Source organism: Gymnoscopelus braueri (assembly GCF_963280865.1).
Source record: "Gymnoscopelus braueri genome assembly, chromosome: 12".
In the NCBI taxonomy this organism is placed as follows: domain Eukaryota; kingdom Metazoa; phylum Chordata; class Actinopteri; order Myctophiformes; family Myctophidae; genus Gymnoscopelus; species Gymnoscopelus braueri.
The window spans coordinates 39446456-39471372 of NC_137614.1; the positions used below are offsets into that span (position 1 = coordinate 39446456).

Consider the following 24917-nt stretch of genomic DNA (forward strand, 5'->3'; position numbering starts at 1 on the left):
CAGGATGCATGTCATCACCATAGACGGGTGGTGTCGCACATGACCTCCCCGGGTTTCACACTGAACTGCGAGATGTGCACGAAGTGTGTGCTCACCCAGTCCCATCACGCTACCTTATAGGTATCGCACTGGATGCGGACTCTCTGGTTGGGCTCCCTCAGGTTTTTTGCCGTGTGACAGTGTCCGCGGCATGCATGCAGTCCCTCCAACAAGGGAAAGTAGTTCCTTTCCTGTCGGAGGGCGTCCCTGTAGGGAGGATCATCTCAAGAATGACGATCGCCACCGATGACAGCCTCACAGGGTGGGTCACCACCTTCGGGGGCCGGACGGCCAGGGGTCTGTGGAACCGCAGCATGAGGACAGCATACATTAACTGCTTGGAGTTGATGGCAGTCCTTTTTGGCGGTAAAACACTTTGAGCCCCACATCAGTGGACGTCACGTTCAGGTCAGGACGGACAATGCCACGACCATGGCCTGTACCAACAAGCAAGGAGGTCCGAGATCTCCTGCCTTGAACAGTCTGGCACGTAGGTTTGATTTTGTGGTGCTACGCACACTTGGAATCAATCAGCGCCTCTCATGTACTTGGCCTTCTGAACAGGGGTACCGATCCTCTGTCCAGAGGCGAGACTTTTATTCAGATTGGTTTCCGCACCGGGGTCGCGGACCAGATCTGGACCTAGTTGCCGCGGAGGAGAACGCAGATTGCTCGCTGTTCCTCTCAATGAGAGAGCAGGCTCCGCTGGACCTGGACGCCCCGGCGCACGAATGGCCGGGGGGGCTGCCTTATGCGTGCCCTCCGCTGGAACTGATCCACTCCACTCCGGAACGGATCAGACTCCAAGGCTTGGTGGCGTTGCTGGTGGCTCCGGTATGGGGCTCCTGGAGATCGGGGAGATCTCCCCTCCTCTACGAGCAACCTTGGCCCCTCCCGCTACGCAGGGATCCGCGACAGCAGGCGAGGGGCGAAACCTTTCATCCCAGACCCGCAGAAATAGGAACTGTGGGTCTGGCCCGTGGAGGGAAAACTTGACTGCGACTGGTTTTCCACCTAGAATGGTGGCTACCAGTGGGGTATCGTTCAGGTTCGACTCGCTCAAAATAACTAGTTCCTTGCCGTGAATGTGAACGAGTTCGTTCTTTTTCTGGGACAGTTACGTTCACACTATAGTGCATGCCCCCATCCCCTTCCCCCGCTATAGGACGGGAGGTTGGGCTGTACGTGCGTCGTGCGACGTAGAAATCAAAAACGCTCCCACGAGGGCGTTTTTTACACTAGACGTGAACGAGTCATTTGAACTATTCATTGCCGTGAACGTGGACAAAGTCGTTCGTTCGCTGAAATGACTGTTTTCCCACCACTAGCGGATACTATTCAGGCCGCTAGGGCACACTCCACTAGGTCTCTCTACGGGACAAAGTAGGGCGTGTGCGAGGAATGGTATCTGGGACGGTCCCCGGCTGTGCGTGGTTCCGCTCCAGGTTTCGGTCGCAGACGTCCTGATCTTACTACAGGATAGGTAGGATCTGGGAAACGTTTTCTCCACGATCGAAGGGTACCTGGCGGCTATCTCAGTGAGCCACGGTTGGCTTCGAGGGGAAAACCGCGTAAAACAGCCCCTTGTGGGCCAGTTCATGAAGTGCGCTGCGTGCACATCCTGTCTCAAGGTCCCTGTTCGCCGCGTTGGGACTTGGTCCTGGTGCTCGACTCACTCTCTCGTCCTCCTTTTGAGCCGTTGGAGACGGAGGAACCAAAGTTCCTCACGTTCAAAACGGTACTCCTGGTTGCGCTGTTGACAGCGGAACGGGTGAGCGATATTCGTGCCCTCTCGGTGACTCCAGAGTGCATGAGGTTCGCTGGGGGTGACGGTAGGGTTGTCTTCAAACCCAACCCGGCGTTTGTCCCCAAGACTACCTAGCAGTGGTTAAAGCCTACTGAGGTGGTGGCTTTTCACCTGCCTCCGGTTGCCCGGAGGAGGATCGGAGGCTGCACTGTCTCTGGCCAGTGAAGGCCCTGGGGGTGTATGTCCGGAGGACTGTGGCCCAGAACCGACCCAGCTGGTTGTTCGTTTCTTGGGGCCCCGGTCACGGGGAAGGCGGTGGCTTAGTCAACGCCTTCCCGGTGGATCTTTGGATGCTATCCGCCTGGCATACACTAGTAGCGGAGCCCCAGTGCCTGACGGCCTGAGAGCGCACTCTACTAGGGGTGTGTCGACGTCCTGGGCCCTCTGCAGAGGTGTGTTTTTCAGGACGCCTACACGGCAGCAAGTTAGTCGTCTACCTCGACTTTCGCTGCTCTCTTTGGCCTGGACGTGGCAGCGCCCTCCATGGCGCACGCAGTCCTGGGCGCGGTTTCCACCTGACGGTGGGGTAGATGCATGGAACAGACGTAAGGTCGGTTCATGCCCTTGTGCCTCCTAGGGGGTGTTGACGTCCTGGGCCCTCTGCAGAGGCGTGTCTTTCAGGACGTCTACATGACAGCGAGTTGGTAGTCTCCTTGACTTTCGCTGTTTTTCTAGCCTGGACGTGGCGGCGTCTTCCTCGGCGCTCGCAGTCCTGGGTGTGGCTGCCACCTGAAGGTGGGTAGGGGCATAGAACGGATGTAGGATCTGTTCATGCCCTTGTGCTTAGTATGTCATAGGCCGAAGTCCGGGCCTTAGGTCAGTAAGGCGGACTTCGGTCTGTTAGGGCCCTCCACTAAGATGGACAGGCTGTGCATGTTTTTTAGATCTTAGGGCTGACAATGGGTTGTCAGGGCCCTACTTTCCTGATCCTTGCCTCAGACCCGGTGGGTCTGATGGCGTCTGGGTGCTGAGGGCCAAGCCCCTGGGGGGGCGGGGCCCTGGCGCCCGGTATTGGGGCAGGTATTGTGGTATCTCGATTTGTAGATACATTCCGGGGGTTTATATCTCCCATATGTGAACAACGAGAGAGCAATGTAGCAAAACTAAGGGTTACTTCCGTAACCCCGGTTTTGTAAATTGCGAACGAGTTGTTCACAGAAACACCCTTCTTTTTGCTTCACCGTAGGCAGAAGGAAGCTGGTGTATCAAGAGAACGACTTCCGCATTCCGGTCTCCTATAATACCTTCGGGAGTGGATTACCGGAAAGCGACGGAAGACCCATCGGGCCAAAAAGGGTTTGGCCCTGAGGGAGTGAATGTGAAGCTTCTATATCATCGCCAGAGGGCGCTGTTTCCCATATGTGAACAACTCGTTCGCAATTTACAAAACCGGGGTTACGGAAGTAACCCTTAGTTTCTTTCTTTCATACATAAATGAATACTAACTGGTCACCACCGGTCTTTTGTCCAGGAACAATGCATACAACACTATCAACCAGTCCTCCTGGGTGTGTGTGTGTGTGTGTGTGTCTTCATTTTTGTTGTTCATACATTTCTAAGTGAAACACTGTAGTTTTGACTTGGGTAAGGGTAGGCTACATTATGAAGTAACTACATCAGCTGGTGAAAATAGCAGATCTGTGAGATTGTAGATCAATTATTTTCACTATCATTGATATTGTACACACACACACACACACACACACACACACACACACACACACACACACACACACACACACACACACACACACACACACACACACACACACACACACACACACACTTTATATTGGTAGCCAACCAATGAACCTCTGTGGAGTTATTTTTGTTGCATTCGAATGGCTGAGATTTTATTTTAATGACAACTTTTACATTTTGTGCTGCAGATTGGGGCAAAAATAGCCTGCCGCAAGCGGGTATATTATGACTTTGTCATTTCTTGTTAATACACTATGATCCATAATTGCCTAAAAATAATGTCTGTAACTGTCCAGTAATGAAGTAATATAATACTGTATAAGAAAAGCTGATTGTCATAAAGAATTACAAGGATTTATGAGTTCTTACAACTATAATTATACTGTGTTATAAGCAGATTAAAATGCAGATGTAGAGTAAGCTAACTTCTTAGCTCCAACTGCAAGAGACAAGTAGAAAGGTGTGCTCAGTAGATCGCAAATCTCTGCCAGGAGGCACACCCTAATAATAATAGCGTTGTATGAAGTTACATTTAGATCTAGAGCCCTGAAAGAGTAGCACGGCATGTGATTAGCAGTTGTTCATAGTCTCTAATGTCTTCCTCCCTCTCTCTGATACACATTCATTGTCTGTCTCCATCTTTCTCCCTGGTCTGGATGTGAATGAATGGGGTGGTGTGAAGGTAGCAAACAGCACCGTGCAATGAGGGGAAGGGACATACTGTACTAAAGGATTCTTATTCTTAACATAAAGTTACAATGTTATAGACCAGTGGTTCCCAGCCTTTTCTGCATCAGGGCCCACTACTTGAACATCTCAAAAGGGTTCACAGCCCTCTCATCTGATCACTTATGGCAGGGATGTGCACATTTTAATATTGATAATAATCAAACATTTAATTGTATTTAGATGTGCAATATTATTCACTAAGCATTTTTCTACGTTTTGTTTAGATTATATTTATATAATTAATATTGGTATATTTATATTATTCTCAATACTATTCAGGAGCTGGATGTAACATAGTTTTGTTCTGCTGTGTATATCATTTGTATGACATTAAAGTTCAAAACCAAACAAAACACTTTTTTGTTTTAACCCCTAAAATTACTTACCTATAAGCTAAAAGAGTCACGTGTTTGCGAGAGAATCAAGAATCACTTTATTTGTCAATTACTTACATAAAGAATATGAAACAAATACCTATCTCCTCAGCCACACAGCGAGAGAGAGAGAGAGAGAGAGAGAGAGAGAGATAGAGAGAGAGCGAGAGAGAGAGACGTTTCCAAACTTCCCATATTTTGCTCTGTACGCGCATGCCCAAACGGCTCGCCTTCTACTGCGCACGCGCTGAGCTGGTAGAGCATACACACACACACACACACACACACAGCTAATCGGCTAGCAGCTACCTCTCTTCTTTACTGTTCTTTGCAAGGCATCCTGCAACAATTTTGCGGAAAAAAAGGAAATTATTTAATCCGAGACGGAAAAGGCATGTGGCAGGTAATGTGTTAGCCTTGGATCAAAAAGGTCATAATGAAATGACCGTTTTAGAGTTAGTTCAAAATAGTCTTTGCACTTTCGCGCTTGGCGTCCGTTACATCTACGTTCAGATTTCAAATATATATATATATATATATATATATTTATATATATATATATATATAAGTGCTTACCCCATGGCCACGGATCGGATGTTACAATTATGTTCGGCCCCTCTTAAACCATGGGTAAACACTTTTTTAATTTAATTTAATTAAGTTGTGACCTGGGTTACATGTATATTGTCAACATCAATAAGGAGGGAGAACTTAAAGCTGCCGCAATTAACATTCATAAGTGAGATGTCCTTTTTTTGCGTTGCAATGATATTATTAACCCTGATGCAGTGGCTTGATGTGTGATGAGCTTTCAAACTGGTATTGCGGGTTCTCGTTTTTGTAAATACTAGGATTATCAAACAACACCCTCATCAGCTGATGTTTGAATGTGTATCATTGCACCCCTGTTGCTCAAATAATTACGATATGGGATCATTTTAAAGGTAATGGACATCTACTATACGCAGGTAGCCTAGACTCTGTGTCTCCCCATAGGGAGCCACTATAACACCTCTGTTAGAGGGGACTCCTATGGGGAGACATGGAGCCCCCCATGTACCTCATTTTTCATGGCTGCATGTGCTCAGCTGTGCTGCTCATGAAGGTTACACACAAATGAAGGTTACACACACACACACACACACACACACACACACACACACACACACACACACACACACACACACCTACATCTACACCCATGTCAAATCAAAGTCCTTATTATTAAATTAATTATTCTATTCTTTCATTCCAGACCAGTCTGGGAAGTCCAGGTGAAGATTAGTTCTCCAGTGCCAGCCAGGACTGTTTCTAGTAAGTCTCTCTCTCTCTCTCTCTCTCTCTCTCTCTCTCTCTCTCTCTAGTCATCATTCAAAAAAAAATCTCTTAAAATTCATATTGAAAAGTTTGTGTTTTTTGCCCCTCATTGCTACTTCCAAAAGCACATTTTGCCCCTAACTGCACCATAAAATAACATGATTTTGTTTTTAAAAAATGTATCACAACACATCTCAAAATATGCTAGCAGCTTAATTAAAATGTAATTGAAATATTTTTCCATATGGATATTTTCTATGGTTAATTAGATGGGAAAGTTCTCTAAAGAGTTTGCAGTGCCCCACAAATATGTAGACTAAAGGATTGGATATATTTGATAACAGGACGGGCCTACACTTCTCACCATAGTAGTCACTCTATTAAAAAAATAAACATGATATTTCTGAACAGCGCTCTGGGAAACCATCTCTTCTCTCTGCGGTAGCACCAATCATCTGACTAACTTAGCCTCTACTACCTTTAACATGGAACCGACTGACTGTCAACATGACTGGTATCAAGAGAGAGGGGGAACTTACAGCTGCCATAATTAACAGTACACGGATAAGAACCCTGGTGCATCAAAATTAGGGATCAATATGAAGATGGACAATATTTGGACTTCCATCATGCACAGGCAGCTATACAATCCAAGGTTCTATGAGTTTTTGTTTCCTTGGCTCTTTATATATCCTATGGATAAGAACATTGTATATCGTAGCGGCAGTAACCTCGTTTATTCGAGCGGTGATCTGCTCGCGTTCAGGAAAACGGGACACGCTGGCACCCGCCACCCGATCCCCGGGGAATTGAGGAGGAAATACCGGGGGTGTAGAGCCGGTGCCAAGGTGAAGACCGGGCTAACAAACAACAAGCTGACTAGTATGAAAATGGACGAATTACGAGGGCTGGTCAAGACGCAGAGGATTTACTGTGAAAGCAGCCTGATCATACTGACGGAAACATGGCTAACTAGCCGCAAACCAGACACCGCTGCAGAGCTACAGGGATTCAGTCTCGCGAGGGCGGACAGAGACACCAAAGTGTGGCAGAAGACGAAAGGTGGGGGTCTTATACTGTACGTTAATAACAGATGGTGTAACCCGGGCCATGTGACTGTGAAGGAGATCATCTGCTCCAGCGATATAGAGCTGTTAGCTGTTAGCCTAAGACCCTACTATATTCCTAGGGAAATGTCACATGTTATTGCCGTGTGTGTTTACATCCACCCGAAGGCTGACGCAGGGGCAGCGTGTGAGACGCTACACTCAACCGTTGCTAGGCTACAGACACAGCACCCAGATTCCTTTATCGTCATATCGGGAGACTTTAATCACGCGACCCTGGACACTCACTGCCTTCCATCAGTTTGTGGATTGTCCAACCAGGAAAAACCGGACTATTGATCTGCTGTATGCTAATATCAAAGAGGCATACACGGCCACCCCCCTCGCCCAACTGGGTAAGTCCGACCACAACATGGTCTATCTACAACCTCAGTACATTCCACTAGTTCAAAGGCAGCCCGTCAAAACACGGTCCTTCAGGAAGTGGACCCCAGAAGCGGAGGAGTCCCTCAGAGACTGCTTCGAGTCCACTGAATGGAGTGTACTGCAGGGTCCACATAGTGAGGACATTGAGGGCTTAACACACTGCCTGACGGGCTACATGAACTTTTGCCTGGCTGTGGTTGTTCCGGTCAGGACAGTGCGCTGCTTCGCCAACAACAAGCCCTGGGTAACCAGTGAGGTGAAGGCTGTTCTGAACAGGAAAAAGAGGGCTTTTAAGAACCAGACCAGGAGGAGGAGATGAAGTGCACACAGCAGGAGCTTAGGCACTGTATCAAGAAGGCCAAGGACACCTACAGGAGGAAGGTGGAGAGGAAGCTGAGGGAGAACAACATGAGGGAAGTGTGGAAAGGCATGAAGACTATCACAGGCCTCAAACAGGGGAATGGGGGTGCAGTGGAGGGGAGCAGAGAGAGGGCAAATGAATTTAACACCTTCTTTAACCGGTTTGACTCCGGGGTTGTCCCCCCTCCTGTCCCTCCCGCCCCCCATCAAGTCCCCAATTCCACACCCCCTCCTCCCCCCCTCTCCTCCCAAACTGAACATGGACTGTTCACCCCCCCTCCCCCCACCCGTCTCATCCCAGCAGACCAGGTCAGAGGAGAGCTGCGGAGAATCCGTCCCAGGAAAGCGGCTGGCCCCGATAAGGTGTGTCCAAGGCTACTGAAGGCCTGCGCCACTGAGCTTGGAGACCCTCTTCAGCACATCTTCAACATGAGCCTGAGGCTGGGGAAGGTTCCCACACTGTGGAAAACATCATGCATCGTTCCGGTGCCTAAGAAGGGGCGCCATGGTGAACTGAATGACTTCAGACCTGTAGCGCTGACCTCTCACCTGATGAAGACTCTGGAGAGGCTGATTCTCCACTTTATCAGACCCCAGGTGCAACATGCCCAGGATCCCCTGCAATTTGCATATCGGGAGAGGGTGGGGGTGGAGGACGCCATTCTCTACCTACTCCATCGGGCCTCATACATACCTGGACAGGGAAAGTGGTGCGGTGAGGATACTATTTTTCGATTTCTCAAGCGCCTTTAATACCATACAGCCCCCCCTACTACGAGATAAACTGACCAGCATGCATGTTGACCCACAACTCGTGTCCTGGATCATGGACTACCTATCCGACAGACCACAATTTGTCAGGTTGAGGGAATGTACATCCGACACTATGATCTGCAGCACAGGAGTCCCACAGGGAACTGCTGGCCCCCCTTCTCTTTACCCTGTACACAGCAGAGTTCAGACACTGCTCGGAGATGTGCCACCTGCAGAAGTTCTCCGACGACACAGCCATCGTCGGGTGTATTAAGGGGGAAGAGGAGGGGGAGTACAGGAAAGTGATAGAGGACTTTGTGGGCTGGAGCCAGCTGAACAAGCTACAGCTAAACGTCTCCAAGACCAAGGAGATCGTTATTGACTTTAGGAGAACCCGCCCCACCCCACAGCCAGTTTCCATCGGGGGGGTGGAGGTTGAGGTGGTCGAGTCCTATGAGTTCCTGGGAGTGCAGCTTGATCATAAACTGGTCAGCAAACACGAACAGTCTCTACAAGAAGGGTCAGAGCAGGCTGTATTTCCTGAGGAGACTGGCCTCTTTTAACATCTGCAGGAAGCTCCTGCAGATGTTCTACCAGTCAGTGGTTTCCAGCGTCGTCTTCTACGCTGTGGTGTGTTGGGGAGGTAATGCCAGACAGAGAGATAGTCAGACTGGACAGGCTGATTAGGCGGGCCGGCAAGGTCATAGGGACTGGGACTGAGCTTGAGCCAGTGGTGGCTATGGCAGAGAGGAGGACCCTGGCCAAGGCATTGTCCATTCTGGATGATGCCAGCCACCCACTGCACACAGCACTTTATGCACAGAAGAGCAATTTTAGTAATAGGCTCCGATCACTGCAGTGTAGCACGGACAGATTCAGGAACTCTTATTTCCCATTAGGCTGCATAATGATGCTCTGGGGGAAAGAGGAGGGAGGGGGAGGGGGTTGACCAGCTGATCTATATTTATTTGTTTTTAGCTGTGCTCTTTTTTAACTGCTTTTACCTAGGTTTTTTAACTGCTTATAACTGATAGTTTATTTATTATTGTATTCATTCCCATTGGTGTAATGTTTTTTTAAATGTTTACCATGCTTCTTTTTATTGACATCTGTATGAATGTATTGCACTGGAGCCGTTGAGCAAAACAAATTTCCTTCAGGATTAATAAAGTATATATCTATCTATCTAGCTATCTATCAACTTTTGAAGCTTGGGGATGTTATTTTGGGTCCTGCTCTGTTAACTCTGATATACATTGAATCTTCATCTACAACCCATGTCGCATCACATTTCTTTCTATTCCAGTCCAGTTTGTATAGAGTCCAGCCAGCAGGTGGAGATGTGTTCTCCAGTGAACTTCGCTGAAGTTGAAGTTGAAGTTGAAGACCACCTGGACGTAAGAAAGTTTTTCTTTCTTTCTTAAACATTAAATTAAGTTGTTTCTGTTACTATAAAATGTACAAATACAATAAAATGCTAGATGGATTTTGTCAACCTTCTTGCCAAATTCATAAAACATGACAAACCTGTGTCTCTGGGGTAGAAAGGAGATTACATTTGGTTTGAAGGGAGTTTTTCTTTCTACAATTCAGAGACGGAAGAATTTGCATATTTTGGTTGAGTTTGAGTATTTAATCCGTCAACATTTTATGATCATTCATTATGCAATTAACACATCGGGTGCCAGAATTTTATAATAACAGATTACGTTCGGTGCCAGACATCTCACCGTCGGCAACGCTGCGCTGTTTAGAGCTGTGGACTACACAGTGAGCACATGCACGTATACAATGCATGCGTGCACAGCAATGAATGGTCCTGGCTAAAGCCTGGAACAACAACATGTCTCATGCGAGTCACCATTGCGGAGCGATCGCGCATCGAGAATGACTTGTTTTGCCCACTGTAAAAAGTTAAGGATATACAGAGGTTTTTAGCAAGGAGATAGAATGGAAGCGGATGGGAGCCAGATTTTTTGGCATGGTGATCCATCTGTCCCTTACTTTTTAGAGTGTTCATGGGTGATTCCAGTGCTGCGCTAGACCCCCTCTTGTGAAAAAAAAAAAAGAAAAGAAAAAGACTGATAACGCGGTGTTCGGCACCAAAGCGCTACTCTTTGAAAACACGGTTTTAACCGTGTTTGGCACCCGATGTGTTAAGTGTCTAGAGCCTGCTAAGAAACGATCTGGCCACGTACATACACTTTAACTCTTCCCTGCCAACGACTACTTTGGACGTTTGTAAATCCAAAGCCCAGACCGCCAACGTCTTTGGACGTTTCTAGGGATTTTTTGTGTTTCCACTAGATGGCACTCTTCGCTAACACATGAGTGACCATTTCATCCCCAGATACACACAGAACCAGGAGATGATGTAATCCCAATATTTACTCCTCCATTCACTTCCTGGTTAACGTATATGGGAAAACGACTGTATCTCGCCTCCTTTTGCATGCATTTTTGGCGAGACATGCTATTTTCAACAGCCTATAAATAGCCAACGGGGGGTCGCGATGACTTTTTTTTCTTATCGCGGAAGCACAGTGAAACCCCCCGTGATTAGCAACGATCAGGGGATCGATCATACTAGAGATAAATTCTGTAATATATTTACAGAATTTGAATGTGCATACTCTCATTAAAATTATTGCATATGGAAGTGTGGTTTCCCAGAATATACCACACCTGTTTCTTCGGTTGCCATTCAGAATTTGTCGTGTCGTATTTGCCTGGGGCTGCTGCTGAAGCGTTTAACCACGGTTTTGAGGCATAAATTAGCTGAATGGATGAAAGAACCGCAAATGGAGCTGCATAGGAATCTATGGCCAGTGAAGTGTCTACTGATGAGTGACAAGTCAACCACGGACCAATCCAAGCGCTGGTTAAACTTTTGGATGTGCATGGCAGCTTTGGATGAAAATGACTTATGATCGTAAAATGAGGACCCACCATACGATAAAGCCAGATCAGCTATAATGGCCATGTGTCCAATTCCTCTCTGCGCTGGGGGTACACCTCACAAATGAGGCTCTCAGTGATGGCAGTAGCAGGAAAGAGGAAAGGAGAGCCTGTGACAGGGGCCGGAACGCTGTTCCCAGGTTTCGCGTGGTGACACGGTGACAACACTCGAACCACTAGGCCTATCAGATTGGATCTGGGATGGCGTGGTACTAGCGGCTGCTGGAGGACCTGCAGTTGCCGCTGGGGAAAACCCTGTAGTTGCCGCTGGAAAAAACCTGCAGTTGCCGTAGACGAACCGGAAGATACTGGACTTTTGCTGCTATTTTCAAGAGCGTTGATCCTGATGATCGATTGATGCTTTAAGTCTTAGCAGTGTAGACACAATGAAACGTCGTTAGCTTTGCCGGACGATGACTCAGACGGAGTACTTTTATTCTTTTTGGCAGCAGCAATGGGACCAGCAGGGCGACCAGCCGTGCGTTTCTTCGCTGGGTCTTTGCCTTTATCAACATTCCCAGTGGTGAGTGTTGAAACTAGTTGGTCGTGATCGCCAGCACGGCTCGCACGTCGTAATTTCCGTCGGGTGTTATTAGTGAATGGAGTGGAGACGTGACCAATGTCATTTTGCTATTGTGGGTGCGGTAATGTGTGCACAGGTGCTGCGTGTTGTAATGGCCCGGAGTTATGCATGGGTGTGTGTGGGCGTTACATTCAGCAAAGTAATGAGAGTGTGGCTGCCATTCCCTTTATGATTCAAAAACATCACATTGAAAGGAGGGATTATGTGACTGTGTAGGCTCATCACCCAGATGTTTGTGATTGTAGAGATTGTAATGACAATTAAAAGGGCTCAAGGGTCAACTAAGGTATTTAGGTGTATGCCATAACGTTGCCATTAATGTACAATGCAGCACTCCACTGAACCCAAGACGGAGATGAATGGCAGTGCAATGTATTGTGATGACATGATGCAAACGCCAGACACATCAGGTAATGTACAACTCAAATTCAACCTGTTTCACTCTGTACGTGTGTGTCTGTGCATGAGTGTGTCTGACTCTGCGCTCATCTGTTGTCCCTCCTCCATTGAAGCATCGCGTTTGTCATTCCATACGTAGCCATGTGCATGACATTTCTTACATTTCTGCCTAATAACATATTCACTCAATCTAACAAAAATTTGAGTGAATATGACTGAAATACCAGCACATAGCCTACATTGGTTCTCTTCTTATTCACACATTTTCCAACACATTCTGTTTCACACAACGCACCCTAAATCCATTAGCACTCTTACATGACTATGTCATTGTCCACTTCATGTACGTCACGAACAGCATAGTAGGTGTAGTGCAGCATACTATTTGCATCTTCCATTCAAACACAATCACCTTCAAAACACCAACGTAAGCATGGCCCAGCGCCCTTTATTGCAGCTTCCAGCCACTAGAGCTTTGTGTTGCTTTTTCCCTTTTCTTTGCACCCCCCCCCCTCACACACACACAATTTCATGTGTCTTTCGCTTGCACAAACACGTGTGTGTGTGTGTGTGTGTGTGTGTGTGTGTGTGTGTCTGCCTCTGCTTACGTGCTTCTCATTTCAAACAGCAATGGGAGCAACACACCTTCAGGTGCATTACATTCTGCCTGCACGTGTGTATGCAATTCTCTGTCGAGACACACACCACTAACGTCATTCCTCTGCTCAGTGCAGCCTCCAGAAGCACACACCACACATAACTTCTGACATATATTCCCTTCTCAGCCCATCCTCTTCAAACAACGCCACAGACAAAGCAACAACGGCTGGAGAAACAACGGCAGACATTGCGACAGAAACGCTCATTGGAGACGGCAGAGGCCAGAGGTTACTACTTCACTCCATCAACACACAAACACCACCACACATAGCTCTTACATGGATTACCACTGCCCATTCAACTACCTCACATCCACCTCTCTTCGCTTCACAGCTCAGCGGCTGGAGAAACAGCGGCAGACAGCGGCACAGAAACGCTCTTTGGAGACGGCAGAGGCCACAGGTATCTACTCATGTTTTCCCATTAACCCTGTCACACATAGGATTTACTACACTGCCAGCTTGACAATTACAACAACAACACCACCACCACACATTACATATTACATGTATATCATTGCTGTTCATTCAAGAACCTCACATCCAACTCTCTTCACTTCGCTTCTCAGCTCAACGGCTGGAGAAACGACGGCAGAAAAAAGCATGCACACGCTCATTGGAGACGCCAGAGGTCACAGGTAACAACTCATCTTTTCCCATTACCCCTGTAAGACATACGATTCACTAAACTGACATATTCACAATAACAACATCCACACCAAAACACCACCAAATATTACATATTCCATGTCTATCATTGCTGTTCATTCAACAACCTCACATCCAACTCTCTACACTTCGCTTCTCAGCTCAACGGCTGGAGAAACAACGGCAGAAAAAAGCATGCACCCACTCATTGGAGACGGCGGAGGCCACAGGTATACGATTCACTAAACTGACATATTCACAATTACTACATCAACCCACAAACACCACCCACATCAGCTCTTACATACATCACATGTATCACTACTGCCCATTCAAGCGCCTCACATCCAACTATCATCTCTTCTCAGCTCAACGCCTGGAAACACAACGCCAGAGAAATACACAAACACGCTCATTGGAGACGCCAGAGGCAAAAGGTAATTACTGATCTTTTCCCAATAACCCTGTACACACAACATCCACACCAAAACACCACCAAATATTACATATTCCATGTCTATCATTGCTGTTCATTCAAGTACCGCACATCCAACTATCTTCCCTTCTCAGCTCAACGTCTTGAAAAGAACCGACTGTCACGTAAGCGGAAACGGTCATTAGAGAGACTCCACACAACAGGTACAATAACTACTCATGTTTTTCCATTAGAACTTAACTTAACTTTCATAACAAGCTTGTGTCATCATTGTCTTAAATAATATTGAATAATCGCAATAATACACCTGAGTTTATGCTAGTATCCTAAATTGCCACCATTGGGCTGATCTATGGCATTCAGCTTTGTGCCTCGTACTCTACCTACAACCTCAGAACCCCCAGTGCCGTTCATTAGACTGCCTGCGTCCTGTGTAGGGATGCCAGAAACTGACCATGATGAAATTAGAAACCCCCCCCCCCCCCTGCAAAAAAAAGACAAATGGAATTCCGTTATTTTCTTTTACTGGAAGCAGAGTCCCACGCCCGCCCCACCCGTCAATACTCGGATCCGTAGACCGACCCGTCACCCGTGATTATTTCAAAATACGAACCAGACCCAGTCAAATAAACGAACCGTTGTCCGCCCGGTTACCCGTGATTACATGCAGAGTAAAATGTAAATCCTATTGAAAAGTGTGTTGAAAAAGATAGCAGCCTTCAACAACAGCGCTACATTCAGTGGTCAGGTTCGTACAGAAATCAAGTGAAGACGGAGGAGCGAGCTTAAGCCACGCGCGCGAACGCGCATCTACACAGCACACATGTGTCGTTGTTTACGTTGTCAGATGGTTTTAATTTGAAGGTTTTAATTTGAAGGTTTAACATGATGTTCAATGTGTTTTTGTGAGTTAAGATAACTGACCAGCGTGCTCCATGCAGTTGTGCTGTGTTAAGTTACACAAGTGACGTGCTCTCTGATTTTCACAATAAAATGATACCCGCCCGCGAATAGTTCAGTACCACCCGGACCCGTGATCATATCAAAGTAAAAATTTCACCCGTCAAACGCGGGTACCCGTCGGGTATCCGCGGGTACCCGGCCCGTTGCAGGACTCTGACTGGAAGGCACTTTTGCATGCACATGATACAAAAGGACTCTACAGGTATAACAGTAGGCTACAAAACAATAACAAAAAATAAACCACCATCATGTAGCCTGTATTAGCAGCATTGAAATCAATTCAAATCAGGGGTTCTCAAAGTTTTTTAAACCACGAGCACCTATTATGAGGGATTTTTTTTTTACTGTGTTAATCAACAAAGTAGGTACAGCTGGTCAGGCTTAACCCTGACTAGGCTAATGCAAGGGTGTACTCAATGAACACTAATTGCATTAATCACAGTCCCCTTCATGTTGGTCGCGACTTTTGTATCTTTTTTTTTTATTTGTTCATCTTTAGTTGTGTTCTGTATATTGCCAATCAATCAATACCACGTGTGTCTGAGACTGAGAGAGGAGACGGAGGGGGGGGGGGCAGTGTGTAGCAGCACTCTGCGCAGACTGCGCTGCTGGCTTCCTCCACTCTTAAGTTTACAGTAAAACAAACTGGTGGTGTGACCAATGGCCATTACAAGTATTAATACTATTACTATTATTAGTATTAGCCTATATTTTGGTTGAAAGTAAGCCATAGGCCTACAAATATTTTGAAAAGAACCGACGGTCATTAGAGAGATCCCACACATCTGGTACAATAAGTACTCATGTTTTTCCATTAGAACTTAACTTTCATAACAAGCTTGTGTCATCATTGTCTTAAATAATATTGAATAATCGCAATAATACACCTGAGTTTATGCTAGTATCCTAAATTGCCACCATTGGGCTGATTATATTGTAACTATTGTAATACTGTAACGAATATTCGAAAAATCATAAAATCTCTCGCATTGCCATTCCAGCAAGTTATGCTAACGTCAGTGTATGACGTTTGGGTCTTGCATAACAATGTTGGAATAACGCATCCGTAAACACCCACATAGTAATGCGCATGCGTGTAACCTCTCGAGTTTATTTTGCCTGAACTAGCTTGCAAGCTATGTATTATTTCAGTCGGATAACTCATGAATAGATTGAACCAATATTTTATTAAAGAATGAGAATACAAGTGTGAATAATTATGATATTTTATCTTGCCGTTCAGGCTCTGCTAAATTTTTCTCCCTGCTCAGCACAATTAGACAACCATCATTAACCATTAAGAGCAGGGAGATAGATATACAGTACAATAACAACCCCCAACACGCAGAAACAAGAACGCCCTACGGTGAACTATCACCGATACATCCAAGCAGATATCCCACTTGACTCCCAGAGGAGACACAGTGACGAAGTGCAGCAATGCAATTCTGGATCATGCTAGGATATTTTAACATTACGTGAACTCGATGTTAGGCCTTGGCTGCATTCGCCGATAGGGCACTAGAGGAATATGTGTGGGGTGAAACTCACCTTGTGACCAAGCTATTTCCTCAATCACTCTGGGGGGCCGCATTGTTTATCCCCCCCCCCCCCCCCGTTCGGTGGGGGGGGGGGGGTCCGGGGGCGGTGCGCCGGTTCGGACCAAAATGCCAGGGCTGAATTTTGGTCCCAGCCCGCCCCTGTTTATCGACACTCTCGCCAGTAGTACCCATTACTCAAAAAGCCCATAATAGTCACATATGTGATAAATAAGGGATATTAACTATTATTATTTGTTATAACTTTGTTTTTATTTAGCATTTAGTAATGCTTCTATCAACTTACTACAGCTGTACTGCTAAACAAAACTTCACATTCCTGAGTATGCCTTTCAGAGTATTGCTGTAACCTTGGCTTAAAAATATACAAAAATGAACACTAGAATTATAGTTAAAGGTAGGGTAAGTGATTTGCATTGTTCAAAATAAGTGTTAAATAGCTCTATATTCTGATAGTACTCATTGCTATAGAGTGTTTGTTCAGTATTAGGAGTCTCCTTGTCTCTCCACCTCTTTATTAAACAGAAAATGCATTTTCGTTTCAGTTTCATTTCCAATTTTATCCAACCAGGACAGAGAACTCAATCAGGATACAGATTAAACAAATGAAATTGGAAGTGATGACACTAAGAAATGAGCAGGCAAAATTGGAACTGGAACACTATACAAATTAAGCTTAAAAATTTGTACTTTCTCCTGATTGGCTGATATTTTGACACCTACCGAAAAATGTATTTTCTGTTTATTAAAGAGCTGGAGAGACAGGGAGACATCTGTTACTGAAAAAACACTCTATAGCAATGATTACTATCAGAATATAGTATTTTAACCTTTTAACAAAATACTTTTTGTTTTAACCAAAAAATATCACTTACCCTACCTTTAATAAGGCTTCTATTAAAATAAACAAGAGCGCGCTCTACTGGTGGACTGTTGTAATTAAAATGGTTCATGGAAAGTTGCATGTTTGGAACAGTTGAAGGCAATAGTTCACCATTTCGGATATGTTTAGATTACTTTGTTTTTCTTTGTGATTTAAAAAAAATAAAAAAATAATGGGGGCCGCATTGAGTGACGGTGCGGGCCGCATGCGGCCCGCGGGCCGCCAGTTGCCCATCCCTGCTCTAATGCCAACTAGAGGAATATTCTACTTTACTGAAACTATTTTTACATGAGCTCTGTGTTTATGCAACCAACTGCACTTCACCCAGCAATTCCTCTAGTGCCTACTAGAGGAATATTCTACTTTACTGAAACTATTTTACATGAGCTCTGTGTTTATGCAACCAACTGAACTTCACCCAGCAACCACCAGATATGCATAGTAATAACATATGTATTACCACTCAGATGCAGCAATTACAAAGTACTTGCACTCATTACATTCTGAGCCAGCAAAATCTCTGCTCGGTTTAGGCGCACATAGCGTTCATAGGCAGCTGAGGACCACCGGCCCAAGGATTTTAAGGTCGCGACCGGCACTTTCAGGGCTGCAGTAGTGGCTGCTCCAATGTGTAGGGAATGAGGAGAGTAGAGTTAAGAGAGTAGAGAGAATCAGGAGACAGTACTGGCAAACCAGGATCTTGTCATAGCTTTGCCACCGGGATGAGAAACAGGGGATCATTGTGGGCAAAAAGCTGTATTAGTCTTAGATATAATAACAGGTACCCCTTTTTTATCTTCAAAGGTTAAGTCAGAAATGGTGAGGTCATGCTGAGGATCTAAAGAGAGAGAATGAGTGGTGAATTCCCTGTATCTTAAGAAACCATAAAAAGCAGTGAGAATAATGGTTTCTGACATTTTATCCTCATAATTAGAAAAGCACCCCGGCCTAAGTCTACACACCAACTGGTGCACCAAGTTAATAGTAATAGGCAATCTTTTATCTTTTCCTTGTGGTTGATCTTTTTTGAGGCCGTTGAGCAGCAGACTAATGGAAGGATGGCTGAGAATACTACATGATGAAGGGTCCAGGCACCGAAGATTACATTGAATGCCAGCTAACTTGGCTTTAATTGAAGAGGGTTGAAGCTTACGGGATTCTGAGGAATGCACTTTGAAAGCGCAAGAATGTTGAATGGGGATAGGGTTAATTGAAAAACTTAAACAGAAAGAGGAAAAGAAAAATCATGCTGAATCATAATGCTTTTTGACAAGCCTTTCCTCATGATCTTGGCAGCTGAGTTCTAAAGACCTTGCAGACAATCGCTTACATTTAACACATCAACTGCCAGGTATTAAAGGATCTACACCATGAATTTAAAAATATATAATATTTAACTCATTCAGTGCCCAGCTTATTTATGGACAGCCAAAATTCATTGTAAAAAAAGCCTTTTTCAGTAAGAAGTTAAACAAAGAGTGAATGGAGCAGCAAATCTTCAAATCATCATATCTTGGGTTCTGAACATGTTTTTCCAACAAACAAACAAAAAAGACGTCATGTGGCGCTCAGGGCGTCAGGCCACGTGACGTCTTAGACGTCATGTGTCACTGAATGAGTTAATATCATATTGTTTATGTCCCTCAAACGTTTTTCAAAAGGTTTGAGCCTAAATCAAGCCTCAGATATACTTATTCCAACTAACTTCTCTCTGACTTATAGAGCACTTTCACCTGCAATACGACATTGTCCTGATTTGGCACGTGGCGCTATTGAGCCAGTTTGTATGCATATTATCTCCTGGTTCTGTGTGGAAAAAGTTTTTTTTTTTATGTTGGAACTGAAACGGGAGGGATTGGATCGCTTGTGACTTCACAGACGGGGGAAAATCAGTTTGGCCTGTTTTGAGACCAATTTACATTGGTCCCAGATATGCTGTGAAAGCCTGAGTGCTCAAACTGGGGTATTTTTGGGGATAGAAGAGAGGTAAAGGAGACAAAAACACACAAAAAAGAGAAAAGGTTCAAATTCATGGTGTAGGCTCTTTAATTAATCAATTAATCCACCACCGCCAGCGTTTTTACCTTATTTTGACAACCCACGGAACCCACGATGTAGACATTGATGTAAAAAAAAAAGCTGTCTTGGGGAGGACGAGGGTCTCCTATCTACCGGATAAAAAAAAAAAAAGTTATCGGCAGTTGAATGTACTGTACCTTGTTTTCACCAAAAATGCAATCTGGGAAAAGAAATCAGAGAGAAATGTATTTTTATAAATCTGATAACATTGCAGCAAACCGGGTGAATTTCTTTTTAAATTACGTCATTTACGGGTCTATTCTTCTTTGGAAGTCAAAGCAGCATTCATAGGTTGGCGAAGAGCGCCCTCTAGCATAATCACTGAAAACAACGTGATGACGTAGATTTACGTCAATGGCGGTAAAGCGTTGGATTTCAGATGACTTAATATTAGGTCCTTAGCAGTCAATGTGTTAAAATCGAAATGCAACGAAATGGAGGTGAATGAGGGAAATCTACGACCAGAAAATCATCTAAAAGATGAAGAACAAGACCTTGAACTAGACCAGTCAATAATATAATATGATTAACAAAAGGATGGATCTTGAGGGCCTTGGACAAAGCAGGGACATTAACATGGGTATATGGGTGCTCCGTAGTTATTTAGCTGATTTTACAGGGCGGACTCTCCGTGGGCAGACAGATCTCGGGTGACTGTCCCCGCACCAACATCAGACATGCATACATTTACAGAATTTGAATATGCATACACTCTCATTAAAATAATTGCATATGGCAGTGTGGTTTCCCAGTATATACCGCACCTGTTTCTTCAGTTGCCATTCAGAATTTATCGGGGTCGAATTTGCCTTGGGCTGCTGCTGAAGCGACTCGTGTTTGACTACGGTTTTGGGGCATAAATTAGCTGAATGGTTGAAAGAACCACAAACGGAGCAGCATAGAAATCTATGGCCAGTGAAGTGTCTACTGATGAGTGACAAGTCAACCACAGACCAATCCAAGCGCTGGTTAAACTTTTGGATGTGCATGGCAGCGTTGGATGAAAATGATTTATGATACTCGTAAAATGACGACCCGTCATACAATAAAGCCAGATCGGCTATAATGGCCATGTATGTGTCCAATTCCTCTCTGCGCTGGGGGTACATCTCACAAATGCAGTCTCTGTAGACTCCAAAAGCTGCAATGAATTCAGCTAAAGTCAGGGTTTTTGACAGCCTAGGATCAGAGTCCTTTAACACATTGAATGCTTGGTTGTGTGTGTGTCTGTGTGCATTCTGTGTGCATGCACTGCCTGTGTGCAGCCGCCAGAGGGCGCCAGAGTGCAGGAATTTAGACAATGCTCTGATTAAAATGCACAACAGCCTGCAAAACACACACACACACACACACAGTCAATGTTCTCTCCCCATCACAGTGAAATAACACGGATTAAGTCCGTAAATACACAATATTTTCGAGCTGCGTTCGCTTCCAGCGTTCGCGCGTCTTACTTGTATATTTGTAGGCCAAATGTGCTATTTTGTAATGTTCAAGGATTCTTTATTATTACATCTTGTGTACATGAGAGTAACCATTTTGTTCTGGTTCCTCTGCTACATTGTAGCAGCAATAAAAAGTAGCAATAGAAATGCACACATGTACAGTATATATGTATGTACTAGAGGTCCGGGCCACTACGTGGCCCTCACATCTAGATCTAGTAGCCAACAATATAGGATATATGCTATTACTACAAATATTGTGGTCATGCTCATGGCTACATATTTAATGACAAACGCAACGCGACAACAGAGGACGGCACAGAAGAACACCACGTACAGAAGAACATGTGTGGTCGGTGACACAATCTCTCTGTCTCTATGTCTGACACCCACACGCACTGTCTGACTGACCGCGCACGTGAATATTTTGTTCCGCGGTGGGCATAAAAAAAGGTTAAGCGAGTCCTTAACGCACATGCACGTGCTTATTTTGTGAGTTTGAAGTGAGAGACACACACACACACACTCAGACTCTTGAAGTCTACATGAGGAATTTGTTAAAAATGCATACTGGGGGGGCACGGTGGCGCAGTCAGTAGTGTTGTCACCTCACAGCTAGAAGGTCCTCGGTTCGATTCCCGCAGGGGGGCGCTGGGGGCGTGTCCTCTCCTCCGTGTCATCAGTGCCCATACCCTAGGTGGGGTTGGCAAAAGGGCCTCTCTGTGTAGAGTTTGCATGTTCTCCCCGTGTTCCCTAGGGCAGTGATTATCAACCGTCCCAATTTTGGTCCGCGAGTACTGCTGAGGTGTGCCGTGCCGTTTGAAGAAAGTGTGAACCCAGCCCCTCGAGAACAATAGCGAGCGGCGATCGTCCGTCAATCGATACGGCCATCATCCGTTTCACACACAGCCACGGCCCACGCCCGAGTCCATTCAGTGTAGCGACCATCACCCATAGGAATGCAAATATGTTGGCCTACCTGGTACTGTATAAAAAGGGCACAGGGTACATGCTTTGGCACTCAGTATTACTACATTGTGGGTCGGAACGGGTCGATACGGCGGCCAAGAGCCAAGAGGGGCTGTCATATTATAACCTGCCATGATGATGAATGTCCGACAATAAAACACTAACTAACTAACTGTACTAACTTTAAATCAACATAAGTGTTAGATTTCTTATAAAGTGCTTCTAAATCGCTCCAGGGTGTTCAGGAAATCAGACTCCTCCAGTCAGCACTGACCCAAGTTTGTATATTTGTAGGCCAAAGACATTTTGTAATGTTTGTAAGGTTTCTTTATTACATCTTGTGTACATGAGAGTAAATATTTTGATATATATATATATATATATATATATATATATATATATATATATATATATATATATATATATATATATATATATATATATATATATATATATATATACACACACACACGCACACACGCACCGTATATCTAGGTGTGCCCTGGGATATTTTGGCTATGCCAGGTGTGCCTTGGCACCAAAAAGGTTGATAGGTACCCTCACAAAAACATGCAGTAATCCTGGTCACTATACTGCCTCCCCCTGGCCAGCCTGATGGAGGGGAAAATAACTGGTTGGAATAACGTGTTCCTTCCACGCACTACGTCCAACCAGGGAAACTCTCCCCTGTCAGGTGACAAGAAGGTCAGTTGGCTCTCATACATTGAAGGAGGCATGAGCTCGGCCCTGGCCTCCCTAGGTTGGCAGAGGGAAGGTAGTGCCCAGGATTACATAGACAATTGGCACTGGGTGTAAAAAATTAGGGTTACAAAATCGTGGGATAAAATTTTAATTAAAAAAAATAATATATGCATACTGGGCAGACTGTGGTGTGAACTGGGGATTTTGATCCTCAGACAACTACTTTCCACCCATTCAGCTATGGCATTATGAATCATATGAGCTTGGGGTTCACCCTATAGAACCCAGCTTGCATGTTATTTAAAAAAAAAAATCTTTATAAATTATGTTTTTTTGTCTTACAGGTGAGAAACCCTACTACTGTCACCAGTGCGGGAAAAGATTCAGTACAAGCTCCATACTAAAATGTCACCAGAAACTTCATACAGACCCCTACTACTGTGATCTGTGTGGGAAAAGGTTCAGCCAAAAGAATAGTCTAAAAGCACACCAGATGCGAATTCATGCAGGAGTGAGACCCTACAAATGTGATCAGTGTGGGAAAAGATTCGGCTTTGAGTGTGATCTCATAAAACACCAGAGAAGTCATACAGGAGAGAAACCCTACCAATGTGACCAGTGTGGGAAAGGATTTGGCATAAAATATTCTCTCAGAATGCACCTCCGAAGTCATATAGGAGCGAAACCCTACCTGTGTGATCAATGTGGTAAAATGTTCAGTCAAATGGGTTACTTAAATACACACCTAAGAATTCACACGGGAGATAAACCGTACCGCTGTTCCATATGTGGAAAATGTTTCAGTACTGCTGGGAGCTTAAAGGGTCACAAAAGAATTCACACAGGAGAGAAACCCTACCATTGTGACCAGTGTGATAAGAGTTTCAGTATTTCTGTAAGCCTAAATTATCATACTCGCCATTTCCATACTCACATTGGAGCGAAGCCATTTAAATGTATTGTATGCGGAAAGAGTTTTTTAACCCGTTCAGTCTCAAAACTTCATCAGCGTATCCATACAGGAGAGAAACCTTTTAAATGCAAACAATGTGGAAAAATGTTTAGATGGAAACAAAATTTTAGGACTCATCAGTGCAACTAAACAGCACGAACCTTACAACCATGAACCATATTTGGAAAAGCTTTGATGCAAAGTCCCACATCAAAGTATGCCATACTGTAAGATACTTAACACGATTTAGTGACACACACTCCCTGATGCTACACAATACGCACATTTAATTCTATTCCTCAACAAAAATGTATCTTGGAATTCCTTGAAAATGTAAGACCGACCAATTATAACAAAGTCCTCACTAAATTACATCTTCATGTTCATTATGATGAAGCTTAGCCGAGGGGCGTGTAATCATGATCCATTGAAGCTTCCACTTAATTCCATATTGATTGATTTTGATTAGGCAAAAAGAATGTAAAACAACACAGTTACATTTATAATACTTTTGTCTAAAAGGTCCGACCAAAAAGGTCCTTGGTATTAATTTCATAGACATATAGTAGCAACCAAACAGTTCAAATATCAATATAAAAATACAGAGAAAAAATACCACTATGTAAAAAAAAAAGCATGAAAAAATATATACACACACACACACACACACTCACACTCAAACAAAAGGGGAGGGGGTCGTCTGTCTACTGGGAAACTGGTGCTACCTCCTCTTTTGGCCTCCAGAAAGATGAGTTTTTAGGGCTGTTTTAAATGAGCCCAGGGAACTGCATTTTTTGAGGGATGGGGTTAGACTATTCCATACCTTGGTGGCCGTGCTGTAGAAGGAGAATTGCCATTCATGCCAGGACTGCTGGGTTCTCATCTGCATCACATGTAACATCAGCAGCAGCAAACAATTAATTCATAATTGGTACATGGATGTACTCAAACATTGAAATCATACATGAACTGATAAATAGACATTACCTGGACTGCTATTAATGTTTACAATGTTACAAGACCCACTAATCCATCATACCACTCCAAACTCGTCTGTAGGGACAAAGAAATGTCATACCCTATAATATAATTATGTAGTTAGTAGGTAT

The 24917-nt window shown here is 44.7% G+C and overlaps 1 protein-coding gene across 1 annotated transcript; it reads left to right on the forward strand.

Annotated features, from left to right (window-relative positions):
- The first annotated feature begins 4919 nt into the window (after window positions 1-4919).
- Window positions 4920-24292, forward strand: LOC308097502 (uncharacterized protein). Its single transcript, XM_080445311.1, has 10 exons — window positions 4920-5053; window positions 5906-5964; window positions 9880-9970; window positions 12446-12524; window positions 13299-13400; window positions 13507-13575; window positions 13982-14050; window positions 14189-14257; window positions 14391-14459; window positions 23201-24292. The coding sequence occupies exons 3-10, from the start codon at window positions 9914-9916 to the stop codon at window positions 23956-23958; spliced, it is 1272 nt and encodes a 423-aa protein (XP_080301437.1). The 5' UTR covers window positions 4920-5053; window positions 5906-5964; window positions 9880-9913; the 3' UTR covers window positions 23959-24292.
- The last annotated feature ends 625 nt before the right edge of the window (window positions 24293-24917 follow it).